Below are 13,941 nucleotides of genomic sequence, written 5' to 3' on the forward strand. Positions count from 1 at the left end.
ATCACCTATCCTGTGGATAGGCGATAAATGCTTCATGCGGGATAACCCCTATAATACTTTCTGCTTCACTCTATATCAGTCCCATGCTACAATCCTAAATGTTACAAATGTATTGGTGTATGTAGCCACTTTTTTCCCCTTTTGCTGAAACATCTTAGAAAAGACCGGTCTCTTGCTAAAAGGTAAGAAGAAGACAGGAACCTCTCCTACTGCTTTGTCAGCCATAGGAGGCAAGTTACAATAAACGTGCCCCCTATCTAAGCTCCACACCTTTCATAAGAGGTCTATGATGAGATCTGTAAAATATTTGTTTTAGGAACATGCAGAAAATCCAGAGCCTGACAAACACTGTGCAAAGTGTACCTCTTGTTTACTTATCATTTACTTCTAAATGTAGCGTTCCTTTCGCAGGATGAACATTTTGCAGCCCACCTCCATACTGCAGACTACGGCTAATTCCTCTATGGAGCTTGTAGAAGGAGAAAGAGGGAAAACTGCTAGGATTTTGAATTACATCAAAAAAATTCACGAACTGTGAAGCAAAACTTAATGGGAATCTGTCCAATCTGAGGACAACAGACCCCCTGATTCCAGCGCTGGGTCACTTACTGCAGTTTCCATAAAGACACTGGTTTCCAGCTATAGTATTGCTAGAATGCTCAATGATGAGTGTGTTCTGTATGGTCCGAAGTTTTCACGAGCAGCAGCTCCTCCGATAGATTCCTGTAAATAAACCTGCTAATACATTCCCTTAAAAGTGTTTTCTTCTTTTATTACATATTGTGATGTACTCATAAAATCTCTAGCCATCTTCCAGGTGGCTGATAGAAGAACAAAGGTATGAAAAATATAAAAATCAAAACAAGCAAAAAAACTTAATTTGGACACCCAATGATCAAATTATTTTTTGGTGAGCAACTTTCTGGTTCCATTGAGACAACTTGTGCTGTGTAGCCATATTGTTCAGCAGCCCATGCTCGATCCAGGTCAACTAAACCCATGCAATTCTTCCCTGCAAAATAACACATGAAGCCAGTTATAGCGCATGCTATTCCTTTACATGTCCATAGTTTTATAAGGCTACTATAATGATGGAACTATAATAATGGAAAATGACTGAGAATATACACTTCGATATGGTATAATATGCACAAAGTTCTATTATGGACCCATAGATACTCTATAGTAACATTCATAAGACACAGTATTGAACAAGGTCATAGACTGGGAAATGGGAAACCATTGGTAACACTGACATGGAAAAGGACTTGGGGATTTTGGTTAACTGCAAGCTTAACTGGAGCAACCAGTGTCAGGCAGCTGCTGCCAAGGCAAATAGGATAATGGGGGGCATCAAAAGAGGTCTAGGGGCACATGGCGAGAACATTGTTCTTCCACTTTACAAGTCACTGGTCAGACCACACATGGAATATTGTGTATAGTTTTGAGCACCGCTACTCAACAAGGACATATCAGAACTAGAGCAGGTACAAAGGCGGGCAACTAAAGTAATAAATGGAATGGGTGGACTACAATACCCAGAGAGGTTATCAAAATTGAGATTATTTTGAAAAAAGACTGCTGAGGGGCGACCTAATAACTATGTATAGATAAAATCATTACAGAGATCTTTCCCATCATCCAGTTATACCCAAAACTGTGACTGTAACAAGGGGGCGCTCTCTATGTCTAAAGGAAAGAAGGTTTTGACACCAACATAAATTGGGGTTCTTTACTGTAAGAGCAGTAAGACTATGGAGCTCTCTGCCTGAAGATCTGATGATGGGTTGAAGAGGGGCATGGATGACTTTCTTGAGCGTTAAAATATTACATGTTAGAGTCACTGAACGCTTGTTGATCCAGATAGTTATTCTGATTGCCACATTGGAGTCATTTTCCCTTAAATGGGGACAATTGGCTTCTACCTCATTGTTTTTATTTGCCTTCTTCTGGATCAACATTGGGAGATAATAGGCTGAACTGTATGGGCATATGTCTTTTTAGGCCTTACATACTATTACTTTATTATGTTACCATCACCTATCTGAAGCAAGTTAACTGCTGGTTCTTGCCCACCTATGTACGGGCCAGAAAGTCTCATAAACCTTGTCTTCTCTAATGTCACGCACGTCAGTCTGTAATTGGTAGAATCAAATACAAGCTTGTCACTAGCAATTAGAGATGAGCGAGTATACTCGCTAAGGCACTACTCGCTCGAGTAATGTGCCTTAGCCGAGTATCTCCCCGCTCGTCCATAAAGATTCGGGGGCCGCCGCAGCTGACAGGTGAGTTGCGGCGGGGAGCAGGGGAAAGCGGGCGGGAGAGAGGGAGAGAGAGATCTCCCCTCCGTTCCTCCCTGCTCTCCCCCGCAGCTCCCCGCCCCGCGGTGGCACCCGAATCTTTCGGAACGAGCGGGGAGATACTCGGCTAGGGCACATTACTCGAGCGAGTAGTGCTTTAGCGAGTATACTCGCTCATCCCTACTAGCAATTCAAAGTTGTAACTGCAACGTAAAACCTCTGAGAGCACAAACTAATTTGCTGAGCCTTTATTTAGCCTACATGATAAATTTAGCCTATTTAACCTAAAATGATATTTAAAATAGCCAGCATGTTAAGTGTTCTTCACATTCTAGAGACAGCGTGCATGCATACTACAAGTAAGCGGCATAGCACATGCATACCTATCAGCCTCCGCTCCGGAGGAAGCTGGACAGCTGTCTGATCCGCAAATCTACACAGCACCATGTGCTCCTGGAAACGGGAACAGAAAAACTACTGAAACATGTAGGCATAACATAAATACATTAGACAGACAGAAGGACGTACAAGAGACTGGATAGAGAATTAATATTTGATCACAGGAAAAATGTAATCAGAACAGCTTCCCACTGGAAAACTTTCCTGAAACTTTTTTTCAAGACTAACTTCACACGTGAATTACAGCCTAATATTGCACTTGCTGACATGCGCTTCCCACACTGATGCAAGGTTTTTTTTTTTAATGTCAGAACCGCCTTGCATCATGTCAAGGAAGTAGGATTGCGGAGTTTCTCCCATTGTTTTCCATGGGAGGCCTCACATTGCGTGAGCCTAGCATGTGGTGCTGCCGACCCCGTTGAAAACAATGGGAGATGTGATGCGAGAGCACGCCCAAAGATAGGATGTGTGCAGACAATGAAGGTAGAGCGGCTGGTTATCGTTCCGGCTTCCTGCCTCCATTCACAGTAAGCAGGCAGTCATTCATAAGTGCATGACTGCTTGTTTACACGGAACGATCCGTCATTTGGTTTGCTGCATACAGGAACTGTACGATGAACGAGAAGGGAACAAGTTCTTGTTCGTCATTCAGTTGCTGCATGCATTTACACTGATCAATAATTATTCAGATTCTCGCTGGATTGTGGAAATCCGGACAATAATCGTTCCGTGTAAAAGCACCCTTATAGAAGTCATTACCTACTTATAGAGGCATCTATTGTACTCCACTGTGGGTGTATTCACCCACATAAGGTACCCAACCATGCATGGTATGTTTGTAGTACGTGCCGCTGCACAGCCTTCCTATACATAGCTCTGCCATGTCAATGAAGTAGGGCTGGGCGATATGCCCTAATATTAAAATCTCCATTTTTTTCTCTCAATTCTTGATTTTAATTTAGATTTTCTATGTATTTGTTTTGCTAATCAAGCGAAAAAAAATACAAACATTTTTTTTTACATAAAGGAATTACAAGCAGGATAGGCCTTCAATAGCTAAGTAGGAGAACCCCTTAAAGGGGTTGTCCCGCGAAAGCAAGTAGGGTTCAGCACTTCTGTATGGCCATATTAATGCACTTTGTAATGTACATCGTGCATTAATTATGAGCCATACAGAAGTTATTCACTTACCTGTTCCGTTGCTAGCGTCCCCGTCTCCATGGTGCCGTCTAATTTCAGCGTCTAATCGCCCGATTAGACGCGCTTGCGCAGTCCGGTCTTCTCCCTGGTGTATGGGGCCGCTCGTGCCAGAGAGCTGCTCCTCGTAGCTCCGCCCCGTCACGTGTGCCGATTCCAGCCAATCAGGAGGCTGAAATCGGCAATGGACCGCACAGAACCCACGGTGCACCATGGGAGAAGACCCGCGGTGCATCGTGGGTGAAGATCCCGGCGGCCATCTTAGTAAGGTAAGGAAGAAGTCGCCGCAGCATGGGGATTCGGGTAAGTAATAAACGTTTTTTTTTTTAAAAAACACATGCATTGGGTTTGTCTCGCGCCGAACGGGGGGCCTATTGAAAAAAAAAAAACCCGTTTCGGCGCGGGACAACCCCTTTAAATTGTACAAAAAGTTCTAATATCAGATTTGTAGCCCTCTGTCTGGATGTGACAAGGATATAATAAAATAGTATAATATAAGGCCTCATTTATATTTGTGTTTGAGGGTCCGACTGGAGCCTTTGGTGCAGATCCAACAAAATCTGGAAGCAAATAGTGCAACATACAGCACTATTTCATCCAGTTAGAATCCTGGAAGCCAGATGGACCCCATTATAGTCAATAGGGTCTGTTTGGTGCCGACTGGCTCTGGCATATGCCAGACTTAGTAGTTCAGCTATGAGGATTAAGTGTGACAAATGAAATCAGCATGTCTCAAAGAGGAAGTCCCGCAGCACTTCAGAGGAAGCCCGTATCGTGCCGAGGTATTTACTTCATGCCAAGCCACTAGTAGGACCATGGACCTCTAGTCCCAACATGTCGTCCAGAGAAGCAAAAGGAAATCAGCATGACACTGGTGTAAATGGGGCCTAATACTGCATAACATACTAATATAATATCAGACCTTTTGCCATCTCTGTCCTCATCAAATCAGTCAGCATATCCAGGCCTCCGATTCTTTTAAGGGTCTCTGTTATACTGGTAATGCTGTGGTGGCAGTGGATTCCTCATTACTTTTTGCTGCAGCCCCTTGAACAGAGTTGTATTTATGGAGGGGGTGGGGTGGGGGGAACCATTTGACGTCAATAGGACATGCCACAAATACAGTCACGCATTGGCTGTGACATATATTACCATCCAGCAGTCCAAACTGCATGCCATATACTGTACTGTGTGCACCTGAGATTACGGAATTGATATATTTCTGACTGCCTCTGCTAATTACACTGCATAGCGCCCAGAATCATGAGTGACCTAGACACTGTCCGCACACCCGATGCTCTACTTGTATTCCTACCCTGGAACCGCAACCCAGCACCCCAATATTAGCCCTGCCCACAGGGGGCAGTGCTATTAGCGATTTCACGATTTGGATTAAAATGAAAATCGTGAGAGGGGTTAAGGTGACAAATTAATCAAATTAATTGGATTAATCGGTCAGCTCTACTATGAGGCCTTAAGAAGTTACATTTTCCTTCCATTGCTCTGTCCTATGTACATTAGAATAGCATCTCCAACAGCGTTTTGAGCAACAAGCACACATTTTCAAAACTTTTGACACAGGAAAACACAGTAAAAAGTGTACAAAATTCAGTATACACTCATATTTATAGTAAAATTGGTCAAGGCATAGTACTCCTAGACACCCCACAACTTCATAATAGGCAGCAGGTCTTTTGCGTAAGGCAACCAATCATGTGTGAGGAACAATACACATTTCCAGTATAGGCCAAGTAGCATTAGAGTAGTATGCTCCCTTACAATATTTCAGGTTACAGTTACTAATTAATTCAGAAGTATTGTTGATCCACGAATTAGTCCGATTCCTAGATTGGAGTCAGATAGGAATTTTTTCTCCTTAAATGGGGAAAATTGGCTTCTACCACTTTAGATATTTTTTGCCTTCCTCTGGATCAACATTAGGGGGAAATAATCTGAACTGCATGGACAGATGTCTTTTTTTGGCCCAGCATACTATGTTACTACCCAAGTGAATTGGACAGCGCTTCATTTAGTCCATTATTTCGAAAACCCTGAGAAAAGTTTAAGGAAAATTCTAGTTTTGAATAACTTCTGAAATACGTACATTACGGACAATGTAAAAAAAAAGGATCTGAGATCTGAACAAGTTATTATTCCTCGTGTGCATTTTTACTTAAAACTTATTTATTTTTCCATGCAACCTAATTAAGAAGAGATTTTAAACACATTGTGAATTCCTTGCCACACACTACTTTTGAAGTATTGGCTTTCAAAGTAGGACTAAAGAGAAATCTTTAAACTGTGTAACTCCATCAAAGTAGGATTTAGCTAAGATAATTAATGGACAAGAGGCCTAAATCTGCTTGTCCAGCCAGGAAGACAATGGCTGGCTATTGCCTTAAATATTGGGCCTTCCGCCAATGATCAAGGCTAAGTCCATAAATAGACGTATTAAAAGTACCGCACGTCCTACCAGCACTATAGTCTGTAAATCGAGGCATTCTTTCCTGCAGCATGTGCAAACACATATTCCTCGCATTCTTATAAATGGCTGCTGGGGCCGAGCAGTACAGAAAATAATAAGAGGAATGTGACTAGTCTAATCTTTTCAAATAAAAACATCTTTACTTCTACAGACCGGAGATTGAAGGGAAGAAAACTTGGCCGCTGTGGCAACTTGGACCTTCACGACGTCTTAGAATCAAATATTTGCACATTGTTGTTGTGGTGGCTGTTAAAGCCCACGGTGATCAATATTGCTTGGTTCTAATAAAATGACCACCAACCTGCACTTGGATTATTTAGCCAAGTCATTTATACACCACATCTACTTATCACGGACGGTTATATTGAGTTAGTGTCAGTCAACCAATGTTTGGGACATGAGAAGCAGCATGCAAAAGTGATCTGTGATAGACTACTTCTGTGGTTTAATCCCAAGAGATACTTAAAGGGAAGATCAAGATACAGCAAATAAAGCTTATTCATTTTCTCCAATGTACTTGCTGTATCTATTCCTCATGATTTTCAAGATCTTTGCCTACTGTCATTCAACAGGTATCTACATTGTTTACCTGCAATGGCTAAACATCTGTCCTGGTCATATTATAATGACTCTTCTCAAACCAGGCATTATTAGAACAGCATCTTAGGTATGAAATAGTAGTTTAAGCATGTAATATTATATATATATCGCCCCGGTATTCTTACATTGTTGCACAATGTTCCCTCTAAGTTGTGTGTCCACACAGCTTCTACAGTCTTCCCCCTTAGCTCCTTTGACGGACCGTGCACTCAAGGAATGGACCTATGGTAATCCAATTGCACATGAGCGTGCTTTGGAGGAACGCTCCACCATTTTTACCACTCCCAACTATAGAGGAAGGAGTAAAAAGGGATACAATTGTGGAGAGAGAGAGAGATTTTGTTGGAATGCTCTACTTATTGGACCAATGCCCCATTCTTCCACCATGACTCCAGTGCCTCTCTCTTTGTACGGTGGCTGGCTGATACATACATTAACTGACAGTCATCCTGTCCCAGAAGATTCAACCTTGATGTCCCTCCCAATTGACTATAAAATTCAAAGACAAACTGTGTTTGCAATTAGCTGCTGGGATATGATCATGCAGCTCATACTGGGAGAAATTGCTCCGTCACAAAGGAGTCTATTTATTCTAATATTCATAGAATATTCCATTATACCGCTGACTTGGGATATTATGTCACTGAATCAATGCAGAAGACATTGGGGCTAGTTAGGCCATTCACTTGTTGTTAGAACAAGCAGCATGCATGGCTACAGTCCCATTCATTTCAAAGGCGGTGATGTCCACAAAGTTCCATAGATACAGGAGCTAAACCATGAAGAAGCACTGAATGTAAGAGCAATGAAGGTTTGTTATACAAGCAAAGCATCTAACAAACTCCCACTACAAACTGAACTTGATAAAGGCCATGGACATACTTCAGTCTGTATAAGTAGTGGAATTCTACAGTAACCATGGACGGCTGTCATTTATACTGCACCTACTGTAGTTCTGGCAACCCCCCCTCCCAACACCCCCATAGAGAAACACCGAGGTTCGACAAGCAGAAGTTGACACAGAGCTTTGTAAATCTCCTCTTGAGCAACAATCGTAGGTTTGGAACTACTCTGCACAATAGGAGTTCCCTTCGATTCTGTACTACAGCTACAATGTCGCCTTCCAGTATTAGGCTGTAGATGCTACAACATGTAGGTTTCCGAACAAATCATATGAGAGCATTAACTGTGAGAATATGACCTGGTTGACTTACTAAGGCAACAACAAAATAGCTTAAGCTGACTAACGAGTTCCTCGTCTGAGAATTAATTAGCCCGTAGGTCGGTGACCTGACAGGAAAATGAAACCTCCCACACTACTTACAAGGATTAAACAGAAGTCTGTTTGGAGACTATATAGTGTCGTTAATGATTTGTCCAGGGAGGACTTCTGTTCATTAAGCTGCAATCCTGTAAAAGAGACCTGGCTGTGCAGATACAAAATTAGCTGCAACGTTCAATTAACTAAATCAGATTTTTTTTTCACATCTTAGACCCTGATCGTTGAAATATGGATCTGAGTAACAAAGAAAACCAGAGTTCCATCTGTATTTATGCCTGTATTGATCTCAGTACATTTTCAATGTCTCTCCTGATGGTCAAAATCTTTACAAGGGTCTTTTTAACCCTTTCCAATCCAATTTGTATCCTGGTTTTCCTAGGGGGCTTACTCTTTTTCTGCCATTACACAACGGTGCTATCTGCTGGCTAAAGCCAGTACTGCAGGAGGTGACACGTTGGATAGGCTTTGACAGCAGAGAGCCTGGCAATATACAGTAAGAGAACCCCGCCGGACGTCTTCCAACATCGGAGCTGTACAGCCTTAAATCATAATGTCTTCAGAGGTCAGACAGTGGATTGGAAAGGGTTAATTTAATTGTTACTTATTTCCCCAAGCCTCTTTGGCTATTGTGTAAAAAGTAAACCCAGCCACAAACGTAGACATGAACACCATAAGCGCTTATTTAGACGACCGTATATCGGCTCGGTTTTCACGCCAAGCCGATATACGGTGTCCTTGTCTGCAGGGGGGGAGGATGGAAGAGCCAAGAGCAGGAACTAAGCTCCCGCCTCCTCTCCGCCCCCTTGCCACTATGTGCAATAGGAGGGAGCGAGATTGGGGGCGGAGCTAAGTCCCAACGCTTAGCTCTGCCCCATCCCACACCTCCCATTGCAAATAGTGGCTCTTCCATTCTCCCCACCCTGCAGACAAGGACACCGTATATCGGCTCAGCGTGAAAACCGAGTCGATATACGGTCGTCTAAATAAGCCCTAAAGGCGACCCACAATTTGTTAGACTTACTTGGGAAGAAATCAAGTATTTTCTCACTACCACCACTCATGCAACCCTCATGGTATGGGGAGATGGTTTTATTACAAACCCGGGCCAGCGTTATGTTCCTGTATACAAGACTTACAGTACATATAATATAACAATATATAAAAACTATCACACATAAATGATACCAAAAGTAAATTACCTTGCAAGAAAGTACATTCTGGAAGCGGCAACTGCAATTAGAGAGAAGTATTTAACATAAGGTGGATCAGTAATCCCATCTATTAAAATATGATAGTATAGAGACTCCGAGACCGTATGGAAATGGCAAATCTATACTGAATCAGGGCAGACAATGCTCAGACTTTAGGCCTTTGATTTGCGGAATCCGAGATCGTTACCCACGGGAGATCGCTGGACTAGTCACCCATAGAAAAGCATGGGGCTTCCTCAATTCTACGCACACACGCAGATTTAATGAGTGGATTGCGCATGTGGAAATAAAATCGCAGCATCGTCCATTTTACCGCAGATGAGCTCTATTGATCTCTATTGAAGCGAGCGATCCGCAATGCATCTGCAATACAATTTCGGATTTGTAGGTAGATACCGCTCTGGTTGCTTGGAGACCAAGCAGGATGATTGGGATTAGGGGGAAGGAAGTCACTTTGGTCCTGCAATTTTTTTTCCCACATGGACAATCCGCTATTCATCTGCATACATCCGCGCAGAAAAACGATTACATCCGCGATCGCCAGCAAGCATTTAAAAATAATTTCCGCACTGACTCGCAGGTTTTCCGAGTGCGGAATCTGTGCGTGCTGCGTGCATGCGGCTTTGTTATGCCAGTGAGTATAAGCATGATGTTACCGCTTGGGGTAATTGATTTGGTATAATGAAACATGGCATCTCTAACAATTGCCTTTCATTCAGCTCATAAGGAAATTTATTAACAGTGGATAACATATATTGACAGGTCCAAAGTTGACAATTACCAAAGACACACTACCCGCATGCTATCACTATTTAACCCTTTGCAATCCAAATTTAGATTCAGGGTTTCCTAGGGGGTTTTCTCTTTCTCTCATTATATAATGGCGCCATCTGCTGGCTAGAGCCAGTGCTGCGGTATAGGACATGCTGGAGAGGCCTCCTGACAACAAAGCGGCCAGTAATATACAGTAAGAATATCCTGCCAGACGTCTTCCGACATCGGAGCTGTACAGCCTTCAATCAGAATGTCTTCAGACATCAGACATTGGATTGGAAAGGGTTAATAGAAGACTATACATGAAACAATTAGGTACATGAATTGAGATAGATTCCTTTTACCTTCGTGGAAATGTGGTTTTGACTGTATTCTGGATAAAGCCATAGCAGCACGGGCAAATGACGAATGCCGCTCTGGCCAGGATGCAGTGCTCTATCACCATATCTGTTGCCACTCCGCATGCATGTAGTGCTACCTACAAAACACACATCCAGGGATATATATAGCATTAAGAATTATAGAACACAGCAGAAAATAAACCCCTGGGAGAAACTTTATAAAATAATTCCATTAATGAGGTCGATAACATAATCAGTAAGTCAGAAGCCCTGTGTGGGGTGAATGAGTTCTGCACAGCTAATAGATGTCACCTTTCATTCTCTGGGGTTGCTCTGATTATACTCAGTCTGCCAATAACAGCTTAGTATACAGTATCCCCGTCTTTCCTTAAGGGTATATACTGATAGACTATGAATGATTAATACTGATGAATAGGGGCCCTTTCACACGTGCCGATAAAGCGTTCAAATTCCCGTATCCAGTTCAGTGTAAATGCGAACCCCGACTGAGCAATGAACGAGAATTCATTCACTTCTTCATCGCTCAGTTTCTGCATGCAGGAAAGTGGAGGACGTATTGGCCCGTATACACAGGTAGTTGTTCACTTACGGATGACTGTCTGTTTACTGGGAATATAGGCTGGCGGATGGAACGATCCCCGGCTCCACTTCACCTTCATTCACTAGCGGTGAAGCACAGGAACGATTATTGCTGGGACAACCCATCAAGCATCTGTTACCAGACAGGCTGTCCTACATAAAAGGGCCCCAAGACTGACAGAAGAGTTTCACAGGAGCTTAGATGATCAAGGAACAGAGGAAATAACAACTGATTTCTCATATATACTAATGCCTACAAGCTATACATGCCAAGTGTTCCTCATTTACAAGCAAAAAAATGACATTCTGATGCAACTATATAATTCTTAAATGCCAAATCAAAACTATGTAACATAATCCAAGTCATCACCATAAACAGTATCCTATGCGTCTCCCCAATGATCACCACTGGGACAAAAACACAGGAACCCTCTATTCACCGCTCCATTACAGCCGGACTTGTGTGCGGTGCAGCCCAGAAATGCCGTGCCTTATAATGGAATATGGACTAACGAGGATTTTGTTGATTTTTTGAGAAGAGACTTTGTTACAAGACTTCTGTATAATTATCTCTTGAGGAGTCAGACTTGCAATACTATGTTTTCTGTCTCTGATTATACTTCTGTACCAAATGGACCACACAGAGGAGATTGATGATGTAGGACTCATGAGTGCTTGATTTGTTTAATTATCAGATCTTGTATAATTTCTTTTTGGTTTCTTGAGTTATCTCAAAAACTGCAGCACACCGTGGAAGGCGGCACACTGCGGAAGGCGGCACACTGGGAAAGGCGACACACTGGGAAAGGCGGCACACTGGGAAAGGCGGCACACTGGGAAAGGCGGCACACTGGGAAAGGCGGCACACTGGGAAAGGCGGCACATTGGGAAAGGCGGCACATTGGGAAAGGCGGCACATTGGGAAAGGCGGCACACTGGGAAAGGCGGCACACTGGGAAAGGCGGCACACTGGGAAAGGCGGCACACTGGGAAAGGCGGCACACTGGGAAAGGCGGCACACTGCGGAAGGCGGCCAAGTACCTTCCAAAAAATGTGTGCAAGTGTATCTTAAAAAATTGATGCTGTTTTGAAGGCAAAGGGTGGTCCACGAAATAGTTATTTGATTATATTTCTCTTTTGTTTATTCACTTAGCACTTAGTTATTTGACAAAAATACTATTAAATTGTCTGAGTTCCAGCTCATAAGTATAACCCCTTTTGCATGCAGTGAAATAACAAATAGGCTTATACTCACCTCCCCTCACTCACTGTTACAGGCTTCCCAAGCCTGTTTATGGGACGTCACAGTCGCTGCAGCCAACAACAGAGATCAGTGATCGATCGCTGGGCTCCATTATTGGCTACAGTGCCTGTGACGTCCCGTAATCTGGGCGGAGCTGCAGCTTGTAAACAAACAAGGAGCAGAGGACCAAGCACCAGCGGGGGACACAGCGGGACCCCGGGGAGGTGAGTATAAGCCTATTTGTTATTTTTACTGCGTACAGAAGGGTTTTACCAATAAGCTATAACTTGGACAACCCCATTAACATGTCTGTGTTTGAAAGCATTCTGACTTTGTGGCATTTTTTTCCGTACCTGCCTAAAACAGTACTGTAAATTACCAGGTTTTATCAGGTCTATTCTTCTAACAAGTCTGACAGTACTCTCCATTTCTGATATATTGCTGCAAGAAATGTCATATAAACAACCCAATACTTGTAAGCACCAAGGCTTCTCCAGATACTATGATACATGGCCATGATCTGGGGGGGACTCATTTCTTGCTTTTTAAAGACGGAGGAGGTATAATGGTCAAAGGTCATAGCAAACAGAATGATGGTAGCATACTTGCACATTGCTGGTACATATGGCACTGTGGGAGAAGGCGGACTGCTTTCATCACATTATAGGTCAGCATTCCTCGAACATCTTTATGAGGCTCGCTCATCTGGTATATTGTTTATCCAAGCTCAGACTCAAAAAATGAAAAATTCCACACTGACATCTTGTTGTAAACCGCTTCAACTGAATGATTGGTACAAAATACGTGTTTGTTCTGCTTTATACACTCTTCAGATTGTTTGTAAAGTGTATTTACTCCAAATATGTGGAAATGACACACAGCTGATGACTAAAATGATGATGAAGCTGCTCTAGGTAGTCTAGTACACAGCCGGCCTCATGTACCCAGATGTATCAGCCGGTCCCTGAATGTGGACTGCACGCACATTACTGTATGAGGAACAGTTCCATATACGGTAATACTTTACACTGCACTAAGTTACTCCGCAGAGACACTTTCTTTCCGTCTGATAAACCTCGCACCTCACAGCCTGGACATGGGTCTATTTTGCGCACTACACTATAGGCCAAAATGTACAAGGAGACTTGGCACCAGGAGGAAGGAGAAGACAAACTCACTGAATGCTGCATAAAGGCAGAAAACATAAGGCATCTTACTGAAAAAGACAAACTGCATTTGCTTATACATTTTCACATACTGTACTGGACAAATATTTCCTAGAAGCATGGGGTTTGGGCCTCTTGCACACAGGCGAATTTGCATTGCGAAATCCGGAGCGGGATCCCGCAGCAAATAAAACCCATAGTATGCTATGAGAAAACTCTTTCCTGACCATCACTGCAGAATAGCCACTGGAGTCACGTCCTCTTAACTGTGCATGTGCCGGCCGGCGCTCCAGCTGGTACATTCGCAGCAAAGGAGGCCGCGTCCTTGCCATAGCGATGGTGG

General features: G+C 43.0%; 1 protein-coding gene across 4 annotated transcripts in view; it reads right to left on the minus strand.

Moving 5' to 3' along the window:
- Window positions 1–751: 751 nt before the first annotated feature.
- GSTCD (glutathione S-transferase C-terminal domain containing) overlaps window positions 752–13,941 on the minus strand; it is a 137,200-nt gene continuing 124,010 nt past the window's right edge. For 3 of the 4 annotated variants that reach the window (XM_066573911.1, XM_066573908.1, XM_066573909.1), the window contains 4 exons: window positions 10,593–10,726; window positions 9,463–9,493; window positions 2,684–2,753; window positions 752–1,012 (listed from right to left, as the gene is read on the minus strand). In XM_066573911.1, the coding sequence (XP_066430008.1) occupies window positions 876–1,012; window positions 2,684–2,753; window positions 9,463–9,493; window positions 10,593–10,726 (372 nt within the window). In that variant the 3' untranslated portion in view covers window positions 752–875. The remainder of the gene's footprint in view (window positions 1,013–2,683; window positions 2,754–9,462; window positions 9,494–10,592; window positions 10,727–13,941) is intronic. The other variant, XM_066573910.1, reaches the window with a different exon arrangement.

Source organism: Eleutherodactylus coqui, chromosome 7 (assembly GCF_035609145.1).
Source record: "Eleutherodactylus coqui strain aEleCoq1 chromosome 7, aEleCoq1.hap1, whole genome shotgun sequence".
Taxonomy (NCBI): domain Eukaryota; kingdom Metazoa; phylum Chordata; class Amphibia; order Anura; family Eleutherodactylidae; genus Eleutherodactylus; species Eleutherodactylus coqui.